Source organism: Paramormyrops kingsleyae, chromosome 1, assembly GCF_048594095.1.
Source record: "Paramormyrops kingsleyae isolate MSU_618 chromosome 1, PKINGS_0.4, whole genome shotgun sequence".
In the NCBI taxonomy this organism is placed as follows: Eukaryota; Metazoa; Chordata; class Actinopteri; order Osteoglossiformes; family Mormyridae; genus Paramormyrops; species Paramormyrops kingsleyae.
In genome coordinates, this window is record NC_132797.1 from 7,483,820 (window position 1) to 7,507,448 (window position 23,629).

Here is a 23,629-nt window from a genome sequence, read left to right on the forward strand (position 1 = left end):
GTAATTGTGCTATAACCATTGTATGGGACACCGTGCAGCTTTAGGGGACACTAATGTTTATTTGAAATGTTCCTACAGGACGGCCCACCAGGCATGCGCCTCTTAACAGCAGCAGTTATGTCACGGTCAGCTGATGAGCATCTTCATCCACGAGAGCGTAACAGACAGCCAGGGCTCTCGTTGCGGTCCACCCCCTGCCGCTCTCAGCACTCGCCGACTACCATCACCCCGTACGTGGAGCAAGGCATTGTGGGATAGCAGGAGTAGGGCATAATGGACAGGAAGGGTGTATATCTCGTTCACATCGTCCATTAAGGCAAACACACACAGCTTTTCCCCATAAAACGAACATAAGTAGAAAACAAATGGTACAAAAAGAGCGGCATGCAAAATATTCAAAGGGGACAAACTTCTACTACTACAAAAAAATCTTACCACTTCATATTTCAAGTCTAAGATAGAAGTTGCTATATTTAATTTCAGACTGGATTAGTAAAGTGAGTGCTCTGCTGATTAGCGTGTAATGGTGCACCACACACCTTTGGTGTCCTGGGCACCCCACCCAGAGCACACGTACAGTACTTTAACTGAGAAATGTCTTCGAACCCCTACCTCAGTGCAGCACGTACCATCATTATGGCACATTCTGGTATCTTGACTGCCTGGTTTGGAAAAGGCTTTTGGAGTTAAGCACTTACTCACATACTCCAAAGGGGAGCTATCGGACACTATACTTTAAGCCTCAAGTATCCTCGGATGGCTGTTAAACAACCAGTGTCTGCCTATTGCTAGTACTTAAATAGCTTCTTAAGAGTTTGTTCCAACACGGTGTCTAACAGTGAAAAACCTTTCAGGGATGTACCCCTGACTGCCAGGGTCACTGGCCGCGTGCTGTGAGGGAAAAGGTTTCGGTTCCTGCAGCGCAAGTCAATCTGTGTGCAGTGCGGGGCAGAAAGTTTGCAAGGCACATCTGAGCAAGGCAGCGCCTTGGTCCGTTTCCTATGCAGCCATCTCGAGCCCAGGGCTGAGAAACCCACGGCCAGCTCCTCTGCACCAGTTCCAAAAAGGCCCACCTACAGTAAGGTGTACTGGCACAAATACAATTTTAAATCCTCAGACGGGAACAGAAATAGGAGGTAGACTTGAACACGGAGCAGCAAACGGAACATAAAATGCAACTTTCTTGAGGTTCTGGTATCGAGTGAAAGATCCTCCCACAGATATATATGGCTGTCATGCTGTAGCAGTAAACTCCACACCCAGAATATTAAGCCAGATTCCACCTCAGTGTCTTTCTACTGCTAGAAGATCCAAATTGGTCGCATCCCATGTTAATCCTCTATTTTCCCTGGATTGCTTTTACCAATGTCCATTATTAAACTGCAAACTACCCCCACTTTTAGAGCAATCCATCAAAATACAAACACAAACAAAATATATACAGGAAATCCTACAGCCACCACATAACAGATGCTGGAAGCCATGTTCATCAGACCACACTCATGGTAAATGCAGTTAAACACCGCAGTTTGAAATCGATATGCCCATGCCACCATGATTTGTATCCATTTCATTTGGCCCTAGCCATCCATAGAGGGGAGAATAACCAGTATGGAAAGTAAGCAGAGTTAAATACTGGACCTTTTGTTCACGTTACCACTCTGGACATCCTATGTGAAGCCATAAGCCAAATCAACCTTTGTGAATCGTGGGCAAAAGCCAGACTCGCAGCAGAAGAGGTACGGTAAGATACGTGGAGAATTCACATCAGGACCAGGTTCATGCTCATGCGAACGGCCACCAGCGGGACACGGCCCAAGGTGTACGATACGAAACACCAGTGGTAAACGATTTGCGTGATCGGCAGGTAGTCACCACCTTCCTGCTGCTCCCTGAGTTAGACACCTGCCAACTTGAACGCAGTGCCATTCACGTCGCGATGAGTGCAATGTCCTGCTTCCATGCAACTCTGCAAGCTCTGCACCCCAACACCGTCCTCCTGCTGCTGGCTGTGGGTCAAAGGTCAAGGTAGATGGGAAGCCGGTGGTTTGCTGGTGGTGTGGGTTTCTGCTGGATTCACGTGGCTCATTCGGTGTAAAGCTAAAGGTAGAGTGGGGTTGTTGAGAGGAGCTGCCTTTTCTTACTGAACACTCACCACCCCTGAAGTCATGTGACACCCACTCCAGTGGGCCTCCAGGACCTGCCCTATACCTGCCTCAGTGCCCTCCTGTATCCTCCCATTCTTGTGCTTCACTACATATATCCTTATTTGAAGTGGGGAACCAAGAAAGGGGGGTCCGTCCGGTGTCCTTTGTGTTTAACACAAGGGTCCATCGTCATGAAGTTCACGGTCTGAGAATGAACGTAGACAAGTGGGCTTGATATTCTCACCTGAGGCACAGCTGTACAATGCAATCAGGCTGGGAGAGGGCTATGGTGACCGCTTTGCTGCTTCTAATATAACGCAGTAGTCATACCCTGCCCTTCTTTGGAATAATAAACCCTCCCCCCCCCTTCAAAAACAAATAAATACAAATTTTTAAATGGCAAAAAAAACACTGGTCGCTGCATAGTGAAGACTGCCGAGTACTAAAATAGTGTGAAAGAACCCGACAGCAGAGCAGGAGGTCGAGCTCTAGAGGGACCAGTGCATCTCGTCGAAGTCCACGGCTTCGCCCAGGTTGGCATCGGTCTCCAGCAGGCTCATGATCACGGCCATGGCTGCCTCATCGTTGTTCAGTGTCCCGAGGCTGGGCCCCACCATGCTGTCCAAGTCCAGCTGGGTGTGATCACCTGAGGAGGGAAAGCATGCGTGACACCATGTGAGCAAGTGGAACATTATGAACAAAGCAGAGCTTCATGTGTCTTTTAGAAAGCAACCAACCCGTGACGGCTTCTGATGCAGGAAACTGCTGCCCACGATGCTCCCCAACTGGACCAGACTTGCCAGGGTGCTCCATGCCTGTAAGCTCTCCATTTGGCACCTGGAGGATCACAGGGAGCAGAATTACAGTAGATGGAGAGAGCCTGGCTCCTGGTAGATTCAGTCTGAGAGGGGGGGCACTCACATTAGCACTGGTAGCTGCAAGGGCCAAGTGGCTCTTATCCTGCATCCTAAAGGGGCTGGTGTTGCCACTTAATGGCGATGAGTTCATTCTGTGGGTCATAGGGAGGACAAAGTGAACAAACTCCTCATCTTTTTGGGCATCCAAGGAAGCTGAAACAGGCCGTTCATCCGCCTTATGAACAGCTCACAGGGCTGGTGCAGAGACATGCAAGACCCACCTGTTAAAGTCCAGCAGTTCGTTGGCAATTTGGGTGCCAATGCTGCCAGCGTATATCATGGAGCCAGATCCACTGGAAATGCCCGGAATGATGGGAAACACCTTTCTGGCATCATCTAAAACAGTTAAGCACTGTGTAATTAACTTGGTGGACTTTGGGTGGGGCATCTGATGCAAAATTCGCCTGGTGGATCTACAACTGGGAATGCCTGTCAGCTACTCTTGGACCTGGGTCTCCACTTGGAGTCAAAATAGTCTTTTTCCACATCGAAATCGAAGAATGGTTACTCTCACCATGGAAAAGGTAGCCAGTAGAAAGAAATTCATAGATCTTTTTTAAGTTATTCAACAAAACAGTAGGGTGCTGGTTAACAGAACCAAAACACACATATTGTGATGTATTGGTTCCTTCATAGTCCTTACTCCACAGAACCGCCGCCTACGTATTACCTTCGGAAGCCTTAGGCTGAGCTGGCTGGTCCGATTTCTCCCCAGCTGCTCCTGAGTGACCCCTGCAGGATGAATGAACATCAGCAATGCACAGACCACAGGCATGGTGATGTTACAATTATGAAGGGTCTTTGAAGTCTTCATGTCATTTAAATAACATCTGTTTCATTGAAAGACAAGAGATGATACTTACGATATGACAGTATTGGTTGATACTATATATTCCATTTCTTTGGTCCAGGGATTTATAAAACTAAACCACTGACTTTGCAGAGTGACAAAAGAGCCGTATTTTGTTTTAAACTTATAGCAGTTCGTTTCGATCTTCTCTTTACTCCTCAGTACTGTAGGAAGGAAGAGAAAGAACAGCCTGAATGTAACCAGATAAAGGCTTCATCATAATCAAACTGCTCAACAGAATGGCGCAGAGGTCCACACTAGGGAATGTTGACTGCAATGTGCGAGAGGGGCTACAGTGTTTGTTTATTCTGGCACCACCTAAGCTGTCTTATGAATTTAGAGAGAGTTACAGTAGTTCAGTATGCAAGGACACCCCCAAGCCTTGCTTACCCTACGGACTCACCTTTCCTATGTCTGTCTGCCAAGTGCGGCAAATCATCCTGGTGGAAGTACTCATAGCAGGACGTGCCAAGCAGCTCCTGGGGCAGGTAGCCCAGGACGGTGGTCGCTCTGCAGAGAGAATGTCATTTAAAAGATTTGAATTATAATTGAAAGTGTCATTTAAATGATTATCTAAACAATAATTTTAAATGATCTATCAAAGTCACACATCAATCTCCATGGGCGGGCTCTAAACAAAACAAAACATCTGATTGGTTACCCTGCAAACTAAGTCATAACAGATCGATCTCACCTAGTTGATTGAATTCTCATTTAAATGACTGATTAAATAACAATTCAAATAATAATTTAAAATGACATTTATTTGTTGAATATTGTCACAAAAACAAGCTCCAGCCGCACTGCATAATCATTCTTTTTTCGGTTTGGTTTTTTCGGTTCCTGTTAGTTGTCCCTGTCTTGGCTTGATTGCCAAACCCTTCTCTCCACAGAACACTGTATTTCAGAACTGACTGATATTTTCATGGCTCCCTGACGCACTGAAAGTGAAGCTCCTTTGTGTACTTTCTATGCTTTCTAAGGTTCCTCCAAGACTTTATCCCGTTAACTTTATCCATATGCGCCAGTCTTAGCAAAGCGATCATAAACAGAGGAGTTCACCCTTTGCTGCTGTTCTTCAAGGTCAGTTACTGTGTGCAGTACAGAACTCAGAGTCCTCGACTCAAACACAATTCCTGTAGTGTGTTAACTATGACCTGCTGTCCTGCACCGTTTCATCTCCAGCCTACCACACACCTGTCTTTTTCTGTCTGTGCCTGACAGTGGAGTCTTCTGTAATATTATAAGCCTTTTTGGTACAGTTTCCCTCAAACGACACACCTAAAATCAATAAGTAATCTGCATCAAATGAAATATTGACAAAATGGTCACTACCAAAATGTGAAAATACTTCATTAAACTGATTGTAGGAGTACAGTGCTGAGAGTAACACCCGAATAACAAGGCAGGGGGGACATGCTTTTACCGTTGATCCACAAAGGTAAATTTGCCATCCATGGCACAGCGGGTGATGAACACGTTGGGCTGGACCCTGACCTCTCCGTTGGCCTGCAGAGCCATGGGGGCGTGTACCCTGCCCACCGCCACCAGGCAGCTGAAGTGCGAGCCGTCTTTGTCCACGTCGCCCTCCACTTCTGCCTCTAGCTGGCTGGCCGGCCAGCTGCGCATGTAGCCTGTACAGTGTACGGTGCAGTACCGCTGGGACTCTGCAGGGGGAGACAAAGCACAGGGCTTACAAAGATGCAGCCAACATTCCTACTTTCATGCAAGGTTCCCACTGATTCTCACATCAACGCAACTAATGGATCATAATCCAAATAAAAATAACTATTCAACAGGAGTGTCCTCAGCGTACATTAAAAAAATCATTACAAAGACTGTAACCAGCATACACAGCCTACAGCATGCAGATGAAAGCAGTAAATTGCCTTTCTTCTTCGAGCTGCCGGCTTGGAAGCCCTTCTCCTCCAACTTGACCACCACGCGGTTGTACTTCATGCGGCAGAAGAAGGATCTGCGAGCCCCAGAGCAGAGGCGAGCCGCCCCAACTGGGATGTCGGCCTGGACCTGGAGACCCGCTGCGGGCAGAAGTGGCATCGTCACCAGGAAGCCCCAGCAGACCAGGGGCCTCATGACATAAGAGCATATGGAGCGTAAATATGGAAGCAGCCAAAATCCACACGACATTCTCATATACTAATATTTATCTCATATACTAATATTTATGTGAGATGTTGCGACATTTGTACAAACCCCAAAGCACCATAAATCAGTGAGGCTGCATGGTAGGGCTTCCCCTGCCTTTGCTAAGTGCAACACAGACACAGTATCTACACAACAGCGCCAACGATAAATAATCAGACTGATTGTTTAAACAGACTCCATCCATAAATATAACACATTGATAAACATGGGTGTTGGTGGTCTAGTGGTTAGGATGCTTGCCTCTGGACCAAGAGATCGTGGGTTCGAGTCCCACCTCTGGCACTACCATCATTGGGTCCCTGAGCAAGACCCTTAACCCCAACTTGCTTCAGGGGGACTGTCCCTGAATTTAGAAAAAATGGAAGTCGCTCTGGATAAGAGTATCTGCTAAATGCTGTAAATGTAAACATCATTGCCCAGCCTCAAAGGAGTTAATTAATCTCATTTATACAGGTGTTAAAATCCTTCATGTATTGAAGGATTGATTCAATTCTATTGATTTTTTTCCTACATAGTGAATACTGATGTCACCACAAATGGCTAGAGAAAGTGAAATACTTGCATATTTTACAGCCCTCATCTCAGCATGAAATACAGTGTCGGTAGAGGAACCGTATCGATTTCACTTCGGAATAAGCTGGTGATGTCATAGAAAGGGGGCTTGACGGGGTGCCTGCGGGACATACTTTTGGTATCTACAAGACGATCCCGGGGGTGGAGGTCGCAAGCTGACAGCTGCTCCTTGACCTTGCCCATGTCCTTGGGGTGAACATAGTCGAAGAGGCTCTGACCAATCCAGTCAGTCTGCCAGAATATGCACAGTTCAGCCGCAATTGAAAAGTACTGATGTTAACTTGAGCGTTCAGCAGAGCCTGACCTGGACAGAACATAAAATCTACTTCCCCATAAATATGCTGTGATGGCATTATGGTGTCCCATGTGGACCAATAAACATTAGCAGTAGAAGCTGTAATATTACCAATGAATCATAACATAATGACTAGCTGGGTCACTCACCCGGCTGTAGTTCAGTATTTTTGAGACCGTCTCAGACACAAAGAGGATTTTTCCCCGGTCACAGCTCACGACAAATAGGAATCCGTCTGCAGCCTGGACGGAAGCAACCGCAGGAGGGCAAGGCCGGAGCAGAGAGGTCAGGGGTCAGAGCACAGCAGGGTTGGGGCCATTCCGGAATGCATTCATCAATTCCAATCCAAATCAGGAAATGGAACTGGAGCTGGGATTGGAAAAAAAACTATGGGGAACAGAACTGGAATTGAATTAGAATTTCAGGGAGATTTTAATTCCCACTCCAGTTCCATTTCCTGATTTGGATCGGAACTGATGAATGCATTCCGGAATGGCATCAAATGACCACATAAACATAACAGTGTGCCCTCTCCTGACCTCTGTACCAATGAGTGTCACCCTGCAGGCTACAGTCCCTGTGTCACCATTGGGGTCAGATGTGTTTACTGCTTCATCAAGAGATTAACAGTATGAACACACAACTTTATAACATTTAAGATTTTAAGTTTTTAGAATACTCACCAAACTCATACACCCTGTTTAAGCTGTGACTTAACCTCAAAATTAAACTGATACCTTTGGGATAAACCATTTATACACATTTACAGTGTTTTCTGTTGTAGAGATCAATACTGTCGATATAGAGAGTGCACCAGGATGCTAGGGGTCTTACCCTGAGAACTAGGTGCTTCAGTTCATCATCAGGCAAGAATGAACGCTTATAGCTGGCTTCTGCAAAGGAGTTGGTGGCACCTGGGGGTGGGGGGGTGGAAGAGAGCTCAGCTTAAAAAGGCAAGTTCCACAACCTGCTATTGAACCTGTGGAGGGAATTATAGTCACGCAGATCAACACCAAAATCTCAGCCAGAGACACAGAACCAGCCACAGTAGCATGATTACAAGGGTGAACTGGTAACTAGGCTACTATTCACTTTCTATAGCTTCACCAAATCTCTGCAGGATTGGTGGAATACAGGAACGGCTAATAGGTGCCAAGTAAGGATGCCACATATCGGTAGAGCCAGAGATGGGCAGACTGTTGTGGGAGGGGCTAAGGGACAAAGGAACCAATCATGAGGTAGATGCAGCCTCTGAGCGTGAATCTCTGACCACAAAGGAAATTCTGATTGTCTTAGGAGGAACCGGGAGGAGGAAGAGTCCAGGAGGGGACATGCATGTAGGCTGGAAGGGCCAGTACAGGGGAAAATGGGAGGAGAAGGGGAGGAGCTACCTCTTACAGACTTGAGGTGCTGGACGGCCATGCGCAGCACGGTGAGCTTATCCAGCCGGCGGGACACTGGGTGACACGTGGGGATCATGGCCGACAGCTCATCGATCAGGCTGTTCATCTTGTCCCGTCTACGTTTCTCGATTTGGCTGTGGGGCTCCCTGAAAGGTCAAAGGTCAAAAGCTCACTCAGGGGTCAAAGATAAAGAGTTATTAAGGAATCTAAGGCCCAATCCCAATGCCCTCCTGAGCCCTAAACTCTCACATAACCCTTTCACACAAAGTCCTCAACGGAGCCGGAGTTCGGCCGGAGCTCACATCGGCCCCACCAAAAACCGGCCCACGTTCACACTGCACTTAGTGCCGAAAGGGTAGAACAACAACGTCAGAGTGTGAGTACTGCTGTGGGAGGGGTACCGTTTCAGAAGTGAAGACAAAAATGGAGGACCGTGCAAGATGCGTTGAACAAAAATCCTTTTTTGAATTAACTTCAAATGATAACACTATTTTTATCGTTCCTGGGTATAACCCAACACAGTTCATAAAAATTAATGAGTGTCCCGCATTCAACTTTAAAGGCGATACGTGTGGCAATCGATTTTTATAACAGCGGAAATGTGTACTTATGTGTTTTTGCTGCTATGATAAGAAATTACTGTGCATTTTAATGTTTATGTTGCAACTTTACAAATTAGCACATAAAGGTTACAATAAATAATAATTTGTCGTGAAATCAGTGCGAATGCATATAAAAGAAGTATGGGATACTGAAGGAACTACTGTGCAATATTCATCAACGGGCTACTTCGATAGGGAAAGTGAAGACAAGAAAAGACCGAAACATTTTGGTAAACATTTATTTTAAAAATATACAAATAATCAAGAAAAAATTAAATGTTTCATGTGGGATAATATAAAAAAATTATGCTCCTGTCCATCTGCATTCTTTTCACCTGTGTTAAAACAAGCACATGAAAGACAATGAAAGACATGGTAAATTTCACTGACATTTCAAGCAAGATAGCGTGCGACTTATTTTCATTGCTGTAACAAAGCAGACAGCTGTATGTTATCCATCACTGGCTGATACACAGAAATTCTAATGGTATCTTACTAGTTAGCTAAGTTATCATTAAACACAAGGCTGTACAAAAAAGTTAAAAAATGAAATGGCCCTATTTACAACACACGTCCAACACACAAAACACCACAAAGTGTTTGACGGATTCTCGGAAGACATTCAACATACACCACACGTAATTAAAGTTCAAACAAATTACAAGTAAACACAACAATAACGACTCACCCGATTCCTCCAAAGCAGTCGCGGAGATCAATGCTCCAGTCACCTGGTTAGCAGGTCCATTTCCATATTTGCTTTTTAGGGCAACCAGCACCACTTTAGCTTAGCCCTCTTTTCGACTTCCTGTATTCTTTTTCATTTTTTACGACTTGCGCCGTTATTCTGATAACCCCTGCCTTCTCCAATTCACTTTGCATTGCTTCATAAACTTTTGCTTTCCGCTCAGACGACTGTTACCCCGTCTCCTGACGTCACGCGCTCCCAATATATCGTATATATCGGCCCCGCTGTTATTTTTGGTGTGAATGCGACGGCCGGGCAGGATTTTAGGCTCCGCACGGGCACCAGACTTAATTGACATCCCCTGGTAAGTAATTGAGTGCAACAGGCCGCAAGGGTTCGAAATAGGCCATAAATAGGATTGGGACAGGACGTTGTGACATGTCACGTTACCTTGACAATTTCCTTACTATTGTGGGTTTGGGACATTTTATTTTAAGATTTGCACTTTCTTCACCATACTGCGTAACGTGAAGGCGTTCCAGGCGCTTGTGTGTTCCAAAGGCCGAGAGGTAGTAGTCAAATAATCAATTTACTCTTTTTTTTTTTGTCAAAACAGCATCATTAAGCAATAACTAGAAGAAATGGATTGTTTACCGTTTACGCTTCCGGGCTTCCGCTGGCAACCCCATGTTTCGTGTCACAACACTATGAACTTCGGGTAATTCTGTCAGACAAAGTCTGACTTGATATCACTTACTTGCTTTACCAAGTCTCTGTCTTGACTGACTTAATTGTTAATCCTAAGAAGCATGACTTGAGACGTGACTCGAAACTTGATGGTTAGGACTTGTGACGTACTAGTGACTTATATATGTGTGACTTCTCATGCCTGCACAGCCCCATACTACATAAGTGGGGGTGAGTGAAGTGAAGTGGGGGTATGAGCCCACACATAAATGCCGACATTATTATTATTACCTGAAGCATTTGACCTTGACATGCTGGTCCTCCCCTTCGGACCTTCATATAAACATACAAGGAAAAAAAGGAAACAGAATGTTAATCAGGTTATTAAAAATACATGTATCATTCCTATTGGCTCCAAGCTCATCTAGTCCATCTTCACCACTTTCAGTCTTTAGCATTTCGCTAAACTGCACATGGACGCCGTCGGTCACGGGCCATTTTTCCGGCAGAACCAGAGCACCTTAATAGCTCGTGACAATTTACAATCTGTAGCGCTTCTGATAATGCCCCCATTTCCACCAAGGTTTCCCCCCGCAGTGATTATTACAAGGCAGCTCAACCCTGCACAATGTCTGCATGAGTCTTTTCTTCAAAGTGGCAAAAACAGACACGACTCGCATCAACTCGCAAACAAATAAATGGGTCAAGCCACTGTTTCTTCCTTAGGAGCGAAACATTTTCTTACATGGTTATTCTGGGCTGTTTTGGATCAAGCGCCTTTCAAACACCCCGACTGGCGCAAGCCGGCTAATCAAACAAGCTGGGAATGATCGATGAAGTCCAGATATAAACCACACAGGACAAATATTTTAAAAACAAAAAAGGAATCAGCAGAGTACCTTAAGGAGATTCACGCTAAGCCTTTAACAGAGAAGCTGTTAAAGATACCCAAAAGATACCAAGTGATGCAAATAGTCACAGGGGGGTGACAGCAGGTTAAAATGTAAAAAACGAAGAAGAAAACTGGAATACTTGTCTTGGTCGTCTTCCATGTCCACCTCTGCTGGATCTCTGGCAAAGAAAAGAAGACTCAGGAAACATTTCCGAAACAGCATCGAGACCTGGGCCCCCCCCCCACCATACTGGAGTAGGACTGATGGGAGAGGCGGCGGCTGGCTGGAGGGCGACGGACGGGGGTGGCACACTCACTGGAGGTCCGTGCTGCCCTTGCGTTTCCGGGGCATCTCCGTTACAGCCCCCTGGGGGCCCGAGGCCGGGCCAGCGGCTGAGCCGGCCGCAGAGGAGGAACCGGCTGGCGGCCCGGTGGGGAGGTTCTCCTCCAGCGCCGCATCTCCTGCAAGGCCGGACGCAGCTGATTGGTCAGTGAAGGGGAACGTGCCCAGAGGCACAGCAAGACTCCACGCTGCGTCCCACACAACCTCAGGAGAGCATGAACAACACGAACGGAAACGGCAGGATGCATGGGATCCAAACAGCAGCTTCGAAGGTCACAGAGTGAGCATTTATTATAATACATTTGCCGTGAATGGTAATAAAAAAACCTCTGTGCACATGAGCCAAGGACAGTCAATTAATGGATTAATGCATTCAGTGTTTCAGTGGTGCTCATTGTATATCATGCTTATGAAACACCTCATTCGGAATTATCACATAAAAGGCTAGAACATACAGCTCTACATGATAATGGGCATAAATAAAACTAGAAAAATTAGAAAAAATAATAAATCATTACAGACAATGAATACTATACAGCGAATGGGAAAAACAGCTCTGTTCAGGGTGATATCAAACACCGTCAGTTATCACTAAGGCGAATTTCGCTAGGAATTTGAAAAATTGATCTCGAACTTGGAAATTAGTGTAATCATTAGCTCACATGGGAAAAAAAAAGTCTGCTTTAGTGAAATTTTTATTTTTTTTTATAAAAACTTTAGCTTGTAACGAATATTTTTACTGAAATGACCATTAAATTTCAACAGTCAAGTTAAAATTTTCATTGTACCTCTCTTTAGTGGATTTTGCACAAACATTAGGAAACCCAGCCGCAAATATAAAAGCCATATAAAAGCCAAACATTCATCTTTGTCAGCCTTGGAGATGACAGTATCTCCTGGGCTGTCTTCAAAACTGAGGGACACTGAGGCTGACTGGGAATAGCCGAAAGCACAAACTTCAAAATGTGTCATTTTATATTGTGTTCATTGACCAAACAGGCTTCCCCCTTCACAGACGGAAACCCTTTGTGTTTTAATGTGTAATAATCAGGTATGAATCCAACCCAGTGCATCGCCTTAGAGGAAAACGGACCCATAAAAAATGCCATTTTCCCCTCCCACATTTGCCCCAGTCCACTAAGCAACCTTAAACACAGCTATACTCCATGAAACACGGACAGTAATCTGCAAACTGTCACTACCCTAACAAAGATCCCGCGACCTTTTGATAGTCACACTTCCAAACAGGGCTGGTCGAATGCCCTGTGGCGTTCTAGGCAAACTGCACTGCCTTTGCCCGCTCAAAAGGTGGCGCTCTAGGCGGCCGCCTATTTCGCTTATAGGATTGACCAGCACCACTGCCTGAGCCCCTACCAGCTCAGCCACAACTGCAGCGCCTCCTGCTGGTGATCCCTCTCTGCACTGCGTCCTGCATCTCCTCGCTCTTTCCCAATAATGCTGGTGCCAGTTGGCCCAGTGAGGCGGCGTTTCCTGGCACCTCAGTTTCCCTTCTGGAAAACTCTGCCTCCCCAGGGCCCCTCCCTGCCGTTCCAGTCCAGCTGCCATTCGCTGCGTCTGCCCAACAGCTGCCGGAAACGACATCATCTGCGGACCTTCGCCACCATATAGTTTGTTTGAAAATACAGCAGGATCTGTGCCACACATTGAGATCTTGGATGGTTGATTAATGTCGGATGTGCTGCTGACTTCAATAAAAAAAAAATTCTCATAACACAAGTCATTCCCTGGGGTTTCAACATCTGGCAACTTTGACACACACTCTCACACACCCAGAGTTCTTTTAGTGCAAAACAAAGCAAGCTGACGCTTGGAAAAATGACGATTCCCCCAGAGTAGCTATGAAACCAGTGGTTGCATGGCCGGACCTTTAGATACAGAATCACAGATTCTAATTCTGTGAGCGTCCCATCAAGAGCCACACCAGCCAAAGCGGCTTCTAGGGTGAGAATATGGATGTTAGCTGCATGGGGGGGGGGGGGCAGCCGGGTTCTGTCCTGCTCCCACCCGAGCTCCGCAAAAAAAGTGTCCTGCTGGCTGAGTTCCCACAAGCTGAGAGCTCTGAGAAAAGGTACCTTTGATATTTTGCTGCTTTTTTGCAGTTTCATCACATTCATGAGTGACCCTTTTTGCTTATGGCTATCAGTTACATAGATAAAGGCACAGCCTGCAGGTTTGCTGTTGTTTTTCTTACTAACCGTGCATCAATAAACATGAAAAGGGAAGTTTAGCCTTACGTGTCCCTGACACAAAGCTCACATTGCACACACTGAATATATTTGCACAAGATACTTAGGTAAAACTGGTTCACGCACAATTTTCCAGGAATGCTGACTCCACAATATCCTCATCTGCAGCGATTCGGCTCATCCTACCACAACCTGCGCATTACGAGTTCAGGAACGGCTCTGCATTTTGTGCTAAAACAGGGACCCTACAAAAAAAAATTAAAAATAAAAAAAATCAGAACAGCGTGAAGATGAACGCTGTCATATCGCAAACGTGCAAAATGCCGCCACGTGTGACGCCCAGGAATGCAGATTATCATCTTTGGCACAGGTAACCTCATGAAGACTAGAGTTAAAGTTTATCTATGGCGTTTACCCGCGTGTGAAACGCCACATTAACCAATGGGATGCTGGCGCAGAGAAGCCTGTGTCACACACAACTTACATGTACAGCTGGGTCTAAACTCACACTGTAATAGAGAAAGAACAACTTTTAAGAGGATGATGATAATGTGCTATTTATAAATGCAGAGAACACTGACCGTTTACATTGTAATACTGGGTGGCATCCGTCTATCATCCATGAATGTAAACCTCTGCAATAGTTTTCTCCTTCCCCTGGAAGAAACTCTGAACGCTCACAACAAGGAGAGCGATGCTGAAGACGGGCCGGTCAGATCTGTGCGAGCACGTTATTTATAATCTTTATTACTAACTAACATAACACCGCATAAAATCTAAACCTAGCATCAGACCACAAACAGCTTATTCCATCTGCAAAGACACTGCTCAGTTAAATGGCTAAAAATGGTTACCATGGGAACGTTTTACAACTAAGGGCACTATTTAGTCAAAGGGCTATGAAGATGTTTTGCAAAAACAGGCATTCAGATGAAAAAAACAGAACTGTGGTAAGATGGGCTGACAGGGACAGGTTCCCCCCCCCCCCACCCCCCCGCCCCCCACCCTGGTCTAGCTCAGCACCAAAGAGCCCCTTTCTACACCATTTCTGGGTCTGCTCTATATACGAGCCAGAACACGACACTGGATAACACAGCCTGTTCTACTTTCTCCTCAGGTTGGTCTCAGGTTAACACAGGCTGTGTTGCACGTACACGTGTCCTCATTCAGGGAGGCGGGAACAGGCACCGCGACCCCCCCGTTACCCCAGAAACCAGCCCGAATTGTAAAGCAAGGGCTCACGCTGCACCCTCAGCATAACACCAACCCACACATCTGCCTTAGGGTGGCTTTATAGAACACAAATGCTGGACGACTAAATACGCAGCTTCCCTTAAGGACGACACAAACATGCCGGTTTACGGTGCTATAATGTACTGCAAGGGTCAGAGTAGATGTGGGGGAAAATCAGACCCCAGGAGCAATTAAACACTGCAAACCTGCTGGTCTGCGCTCTTCTCTCGTTATCTGTGTAAGCGACAGGCAGCTCGCTGGACGCCCGTGACCTGAAGACAGTGGCTTCCCACGCTTGGGTATTTATACCCTGATCTACAGACCCACTGACCTCAATGGCATCTAACAAACCTACAACCTGATTTTTAATCCCATGTTCTGGAGTGAAAACCTGGAGCAGGTTTATGTGCCGGGGGTGGGGGGGGGTTAATGGATGGCATGTCCACGCCTGAGGCTGCACAGAATTCCAGAGCGGAGCTGAGCTTGACAACGGGCAGGCGATACTGAGATCCGACGCCACGGAAACGGCCAAGAAGCCAGCGGCAGCTGGGGACGGGCAACACGTCTGATCGAGTTGCAATTCTAACACCTTCGCGGCATCATCCATTAAAATGTACCGAAACACATCACACATGTAGCACTGATCCATGATCAGCTGTCGTTGAAAGGTAAATCTTTATACTGTATAGCATCCTGTGTCCTTACTGTAAACCAAAACAGTGAAATCCAGCGCGCCACACTAACAAGGCAATCCGGGGACATGCAAAGAACTAAAACCTTTCTGCTGATTCACCAGAAGATGGCACCACAAAGGCCTACACACTAGTCACACTCTGAGCGTGCTAAGAATACTCACCTCCTGGTGGATGGCACAGAAAATACCAGGGACTGTGTGGAAGAAAGAAGAATCCCCTGGGTGTTTGCCTGCCTACTCACTCACTGGGTTTCTAGGCACCACAAAGTTTCTAAACATGCTTCAGAAAACACACCAATAACTTGCCCTTTAGTTTGATTCACTAAATAGGCCCATATTTTTAAAGTTGAGGACCTGAATGGTTAAGCTTTGGACTTCGGGCCAAAAAGGTCACTGGCTCAAGGTCAATTTGGTTGAGAAGACCAGACTAGACAAGGGCCAAATCGGTTCAGGGAACCAGAAGGCCAGGGCAGGTCCAACCCAGAGGAGCTGGAGCAAATGCCCTAGCGGATCGGTGCCGGGCCACACAGAGCTAAACTCGAACCCATCAGCTGATCCTCTGACTGCAAACACTGTCAAATATTTATTTAGCATATGTTTTGGTCCAAAGCGACACACAAGTGAACTTCATAGAGATAGGGGCACTGGAGCAATTGGGCCCGGTTCTTTCCACAATTGAGAAATCCTGGGAATTGAACCGGTGTCCTTCCGGTTGCGGACACAGAGCCTTAAGCTGCAGTGCCACATCCATCCATTTTCTGTAACTGCTTGTTCTATTCAGGGTCACAGGGGGGTCCAGAACCTATCCCAGAGGTTATGGGCGTGATGCAGGGAGCAACACAAGATTGGGCACCAACCCATCGCAGGGCACAGTCACACACCAATCGCTCAAACACACGAAGCTACGGGAAGTTTGGTAACTCCAATTAACTTTGGCATGTTTTTGGATTGTGGGGGGAAACCGGAATACCCGGAGGAAACCCCACAAAGACAGGGGTAGATCATGCAAACTCCACGCACACGGACCTTGGCCTCAGAGGTGTGAGCAACAATGCTAGCCAGTGTGCCACCATGCCCCCCCGCAGAGCCATACACCAGTTTAAAGTTCACAGTCAACTACACGCTCCGATAGCTCCAGCTGATACAGCAACGGGCTACACACACCCATGAGTGCAAAAAGCCAGAGGAATCACAAGCGGTTCTGCCTTAACACTCAGCCAGCCATGAATCCACCACCCGCATCTATGAATGGAGACGCTGTGCCCACACGCCCAGCGGGAAGTGGAGACAACTTGTGACCACATGATGTTTGTACACACGCAGGTGTGGACGTGATACTTCCACACGTCAAGTGCGAATCCAAATGAGAATAAAACAGAAAGCCGGTCTCCTTAGGGACAGCGTCACACCCACTGCAGATCTTAGGCAAATGGCCTCAGGCTGGTCTCTAGTCTACACGAACGTCAGCCTTGACTTACTCCAGAAACCCTGAAGATAAAGGAAATCACGCATTTAAAAGGCACCCGTCCCCCAGCATCAGTGATGCCGAGCGGGGTAAAAAAAACAAAGAGTACCAATTTGTACCATTGGATGTACCCTAGTTGTAGGTAAAATGTACCTTTTAGTCTAATTTACGATACAGAAATGGACTCTGAGGAACATCCCCAAGGTACAAACAACATTAATTAATGTACCACCCAGTGGTACAAAAATGTTCCTCGGAGTCCATTTCTGTACCTTATTAGGTATATTTACCTACATCTAGTGTACAGTTGGCAGACCCTTGAGGGTACAGCTCCTGTGACAAGCAAAGGTACAAACTGGTAATCTTTTTTTTCCTAACGGTGCCGTTCAAATGACGTGATAGGAGTGATGTCACCATCGGGCCACTGAGAAAAAGCACTTGACCCCAAGCTACTGCTGGGACCCTGCTTTCTCATTGGATGTCACTTTGAATAGTAAAAAAGAGTAAATATTTAAGGAGTATGGAAATGTGAAAAGAGAGGTGAAGTGTGATCGAATGATCCCCAATCATTTTTAAAACGAATAATCTGTAGTTTTGGAAGAGTGGAAGGGATCTCCAAATGACATACGGCCAAACGCATCTATATTGTCAGAAAAAAGTACCAATTTGTACCTTTAAAATGTACAATTACTTGTCACTGAGGCTGTACCCTCAAGGGTCTGCAAACTGTACCAAAGCTGCAGATAAATGTACCTTTTAAAGGATAGAAATAGACTCTGAGGAAGTATGTACCATTAAGGGGCACTTTATTGTTGTTTGTACTTTGGGGTACAAAATCATACCAGGGTTTTACACTTTCTGACAGTAGAGTGGGACTCATGGGGGTCCGAGGTGGAGGAGGAGATGTGGCCATGATTACTGTTGCTGTAAACAGGCTCGTGCTTACGGAGAACGTGGGTGGGCAACCAACAGATGCTGGGATTTTTAAACCCACGAGATGTGAAGTGACACACGTCAGCACACAATTATCTCACCAGGTATAAAAACTCATTTTACTGCATTTTTTTAAGAGTCTCTGGAATAATACATTTGTTCTATTTTATTACAATTGCGGGCCTTTTCAGTCTGGTCAAAATCCCTCGTCATACAACATAACCGACTGCCACGTGCAGCTCTGTCTATAAATCTAAGTGAAACGGCACAAAATTTTTCCACCAGCGGAAAGATGTTCTTACGAGACAATGTAATACAGAGCAGCGCACTGTTATATGGAATTTTTAAATCTTTTTTTCCCCCATGACACCTGTATGAGCACACAGCACCTGAGCAATGAAAAAAAAACTAAAACGACAGCGTGAAATATGCAGCACAATTTCCAGATCCTAACATTAAACACTGACGCAATAGCAATTACTACTGGTAGCAGACTTTACTGGCGCATTTGCACTTGCTGAAATGGGCGAATTCAATGAAGTCAAGGGCAAATCTGAACGGAGACACGCGAGGTCGAGGACCATCGTGCACAACAAGTGTGCTGGTAGTTTGGCCTACATATTATATAACCGTCAGACTGTTCAACTTGCACACTAATGAACAAATCACAGAAAGGACAGGTTTACCACCCACCACATCGTTATAAAAAATATTTATGACACTTTAATTGTGGATTCAGAAACGGGACTTTGTTTAAGCTCAGTATATACTCCGATCAAAGTTATACGTTTTACGCAAAAAAAACACCTGAAAACCCAACAAAGAGAAAGAAAGATCCCCCATTTCTACACCGCAGTATCACGCCTTCATGTTATGTTATTACATTCAGGAAAACTTACCGTGACCGAAAACCATAAATAACCTTAATTTCCTAATACCGCATCAATCTACACTGTGCGGGCGTTTTGAGACATTTATTTACAAACATTTACAGTGTAAAATATTTACACCTTTTGGGTTAAATAGTGACACTCATCCATAACTGAAACGATACAGATAATGGGAAATATTCTTAGTACAGTACTACAGGAAAAAATCTTTTACAATTATTGAGGGAATTCAGGCAGTATTCATCATTTAAAAAAAAGAAGTAAAAGACAACCACAATTTCGCTTTTTTTAATATCGACCACAAGCTAAGTCTGTTTGTTGTTGTTGGGAAAATAAAAACGAAATCATGCATTTAATCAACATACTTGCGAATATTTGTCAAATCGTCGCAAACAGGCAATAAAATGACAGGGATGATATGAGACAAGAGAAGTGTCATCTGTTCAGTTTTTTTAAAAACGCCTTGAAACCCCAATATGCCAGCGGGTAAAACCCAAATAAAATGAACGAAAGCTGACGGTAAAGTCGCATCTGTGCACAAAAGGGCCTAGTCAGCCAGCTATACGTCTCGGTGTCCACTCGGAAATAAAGATACTTTAAGTATTAAAGATAAGCGCGCCGGCGTGGGCTTCCGTACCGGCGACAGGCGCCCATCGCACCGGCTCCCCGATCGACCGGGACGCCGCATTTCGGCCCTTTCCGTCCCACGATCTCGCTCAGATTTTATAAACGTTCCGGAGTTTGCTCCACTGAACTACTGACCTAGTTTCGGCACGAACAGTCTGCAAGCTAGCAAAGAGGAAGTGCACCGACGATCCAGCCCCTCTTTCTCCGCAAGACCCCCCAACATCGACTGTATCACTCGGCTTAAACGCGCTGAACCGTTTAGGGCGCCGGTCGCTTACCTGCCCGTTCACCTGCCGCTCCAACGCCGCCGCCGGCCGCTGCATTCCCCGCCGACATGGCTGGAACCGGTTCGCCGGGGCCCGGGACTGCAGTGCATGTGGAGGGGAGGCGGCGGCTCTTGTGGCGAGAGGAAGGAGCGAGAGGCGGGGTATAGCGGCTGTTGTATAATTGACTTTATTTTTATTTATTTATTTATTTATTTATTTTCTGCCAAGGAGGGAGCATGGGGGGGGGCAGAGGAGCGTGCGAAGGGAGCGTCCTGTCTAATCAGGTCACGGGGTGGACCCCGGGAAAACACGGAAGGGGCTGTTTCTCCACCCCCGTCTCCATCTCCGCCCCCACATCCCCCCCCCATCTCACCGGCCCCTTTAATCAGCAGCGTGGGACTCCTGGTGCCCAAAACGCGCAGAAGTGCACAGACCTCGGACCTCTTACGGCTTCATCAAAGCCTGTTTCCCTTTGGTTTGTTCCGCAATTCAAGAATCAGAGCGTTTCCATAAAAAAAGCATATTCCATCATCTATCAGATTGTGAAAGTTGTATGAAAGAACAGTAATAATGATGTCGCGTGCTTATATTTCTGCATGGTAGGCTAACATTGAATGTGTAACATTATGGTCGTAGTAGGAAAGTGCATCTAGCGCTTCTTCCCCAGCAATAGCCGTCATTTGCCGCCTTGTTAACCGGCGCCTGGAAAACGTGCGCTGCTCCCCGGATCGCTGCGTGCCGCTTCTGCCGGTCCGGGACGGGTTTATCCGAAGCCGGCTACACCGAGATGGGGCTTGGGGGAGGGGGGGGGGCGCGTTTCCTGCCCTTCCCCTGACACATTTTTATCTTTCACCTGGCCACTGCATGTAATTCAATTCCTTTACGTAAAAGGAGCGCTTCACGTGCCTCTTCAAGAACGTGTACTAGTTTGACCTAGTTATTATATAACCTACCCACCGTCACGTGCGGTCTGCGCATTAACCCCTGAAGCCCCCTGTCTCCGGGACAGCTCTGCTCGCATTAAAGCCGCCCGTGACAACTTAGAGAGTGACTTCAAACCCCCATGTTATTCAGTTTTATGTCATCTTATTGACCGCTAGAAGAAAAACCGATACAATATCATGCTTAGTTATATTTACATATATAGCATAGTATACCATTATTACACAAGGCTGACGTAATATATTAACCGAAATACCTGGAAATTCCAGTTTACATTGTATTTCACCAGACGTGTTCTTTAAAAGATTAACAGTAATAAAGGTTATAAATGTTAAAATGCAAACGCCTTATACTGTTCCGTGGTTATTCGGCGGACACCCTGTATGCAATGTCGGCGCTTGCCCGACGCGTGGCCTACAGAGTTTTACCATGGTTAAACCTTGGACTTTCTGGATTTTGACTTACTTGGTACAATATTATTAGTTTTTTACTGTTAAGAAAGCTAAACATTTCTTCATCCTTGGTTCTTAATTACATTTGGAATGGCATTTTTATAATTGAATTTCTTAATAGCTTCATTAATGGGCCGTACTTTAGTAATTTGGAATTCCATCCATCCATCAATTCATCTTTTAGATGTTTATCCAGTACAGGTTGTGAGGGGCCTGGGGGGGGGGGGGTGTCCCACGTTGCACAGGGGCCCTTGGCTGCGATTCCGGTCACACTGCAGGACACTCTCACACAATATGGGCAAATTAAGAGAGACTATTTTATCCAGCTGCTTGTTTTCACACTGTCAAAGGAGGAAATCCGGGCAAATATGGGAAAACATGCAAACTGCACACCCACGGAGCCGGAGCCAGGACTGGGATTCCCAACACAGGAGGTGTGAGGGATTCCCAACACAGGAGGTGTGAGGGATTCCCAACACAGGAGGAGTGAGGGATTCCCAACACAGGAGGAGTGAGGGATTCCCAACACAGGAGGTGTGAGGGATTCCCAACACAGGAGGAGTGAGGGATTCCCAACACAGGAGGTGTGAGGGTAACAGTGTCAACCTGTACAGAAATATCCCGTCTTTGTGCTCTGGGAGAAAAGCAGGAGAACCTGCACAAACCTATAAAGACGCACCCAGAGGTGGGTTAGAGATTAACCCCACAATGCTACCCATCAAGTCCGTGTGCTACTCTGAAAGAGGCTTTACCAATGTATTGCACAGGTAAACAGGTTTTGGTGCAGAAGAAAAATAATTCAACTTGGATACTTGTACCCTCTCTGTAGCTGCAATCCCAACAAAGACCATCACACACACAAGACCCCGCTTTACTATTGTTTAGGATCGTCTAACATTCAAAGCCTTATATCCCAGTTTGGCTTCATAAAGTCTTCTGTGATGCCTATATTTCAGTAAATTTGTCATAAATGATCATAATTCAGCAAAAATTAATATTTTCACTCCCCATCCCAAGCCGTACCTGGGGGTCAGAGCCTGGCAGACTGTTGTGGTTCTTACCTTCAGGCAAAGATAAGGCCGACTTGAGAACAGCGCCCCCTGCAGGCACAGTGCCATGCCCAGCAGAACCTCGCTGGACACCTATGGCAGGTGCGTGTCGCTATGCTAGCTACAGATAAAGCCGGTTTGGCGTGGTGTATCTATTCGGAGAGGTGAGATGTAATATTACTGATAACACTGGGCAACAAATTTTAGGGATTTTTTTGTTTCTTCCATAATTTTGGGTGAAACCAATAAATTTTAACGTGCTGAACACAAATATGTATTTGAAATTTTTGAATCAGGTAGGGTTTTAAAGAAAACTGCAATTATGCATTTAACATTATAACGTCTTCAGTGGTATAGGTCTATGCTATGATATTGCAACGTAAGCGACACAAGAGAAGATTAGAAATGTTTTGATGCAGATTTTCGTTTGTAGTCACTGTCCAGGGCTTCACATATCAGTGTCCAACAATAGCCCCCCAGCATAGACGGACTCCACTTTCCCTGATAACGTTTCTCCGTGTTTGCAATTTCTTGGTGAAACCTTTCTCCATGTTCGTCACTGACTGCACCGAGGTCGGCTGGGAAGAAATCCCAGTGACATGTTGCCGTTCATTGATTTGTATGCCTGGAGCAGACTTTCAACCTGTCCGACGTAGTTTGCGCAACATGAACGTGCCCAAGTACATATGATGAGACAGATTTCCATGAAAAATTTGATCTAAATGTCTCTAGTATAAATTACATGAGTTAGTTTTTAAAAAAACACATTAGTTCTGACCTACTACTGCCAGGCATGTAAACTGGAATAGCCATTACTATGCAAACCACTCCGATTCTAACACTGCCTCCCTACTATTAGAAAATTAGCCTTGCCCACTGGGAAGATTTATTTCTGTGATCAGCATCATAAAATCTATCTGGTGCAGAAAAAATTTTGAAGGAAACAAAAATCACGTCGACCAGCGAAATATGAACTGCATGCAATCCAACATACTCAATCCAGTGTACAGTGATGTGTACTAATCTGACAAGGGCGATATCTGTGGTTCATGTGATTGTGTACCTTCTCAGCAGAAACCTGGCAATCTGGAACCTTCTGGATACATGTAGATAATCAAAACACAGATGTTCACTTTGTGCACGACACTGACCTTCAACACGCAGCATATGCGGGGGGGGGGGGGGGCGCTAGAGACTTCGGGCCCCACGAAAGCACATCACACTGGCCCCCCAACCCTGACCAATCAGATTATGTTCCAGATTTTTTAGGGCCCCTGTCACTCAGACGCACACAGCCTGTATGTTCCA

The 23,629-nt window shown here is 45.9% G+C and overlaps 1 protein-coding gene across 2 annotated transcripts; it reads right to left on the bottom strand.

Moving 5' to 3' along the window:
- Positions 1 to 39: 39 nt before the first annotated feature.
- bmal2 (basic helix-loop-helix ARNT like 2) lies at positions 40 to 20,186 on the bottom strand. 2 transcript variants are annotated; one of them, XM_023809063.2, is made up of 17 exons: positions 19,891 to 20,186; positions 11,538 to 11,682; positions 11,361 to 11,399; positions 10,620 to 10,661; positions 8,340 to 8,497; positions 7,783 to 7,862; positions 7,098 to 7,190; positions 6,767 to 6,884; positions 5,804 to 5,953; positions 5,341 to 5,581; positions 4,318 to 4,424; positions 3,928 to 4,078; positions 3,735 to 3,796; positions 3,286 to 3,400; positions 3,069 to 3,156; positions 2,885 to 2,984; positions 40 to 2,793 (listed from the first exon to the last, which is right to left on the bottom strand). In XM_023809063.2, exons 1-17 carry the CDS (start codon positions 19,946 to 19,948, stop codon positions 2,636 to 2,638), a joined length of 1,905 nt encoding a protein of 634 aa, XP_023664831.2. In that variant the 5' UTR covers positions 19,949 to 20,186; the 3' UTR covers positions 40 to 2,635. The 2 variants fall into 2 exon arrangements, with proteins under 2 accessions (XP_023664831.2, XP_072560790.1); XM_072704689.1 differs by lacking the exons at positions 11,538 to 11,682; positions 19,891 to 20,186 and having other exon boundaries at positions 10,620 to 10,671; positions 11,359 to 11,399.
- Between the last annotated feature and the right edge of the window lie 3,443 nt (positions 20,187 to 23,629).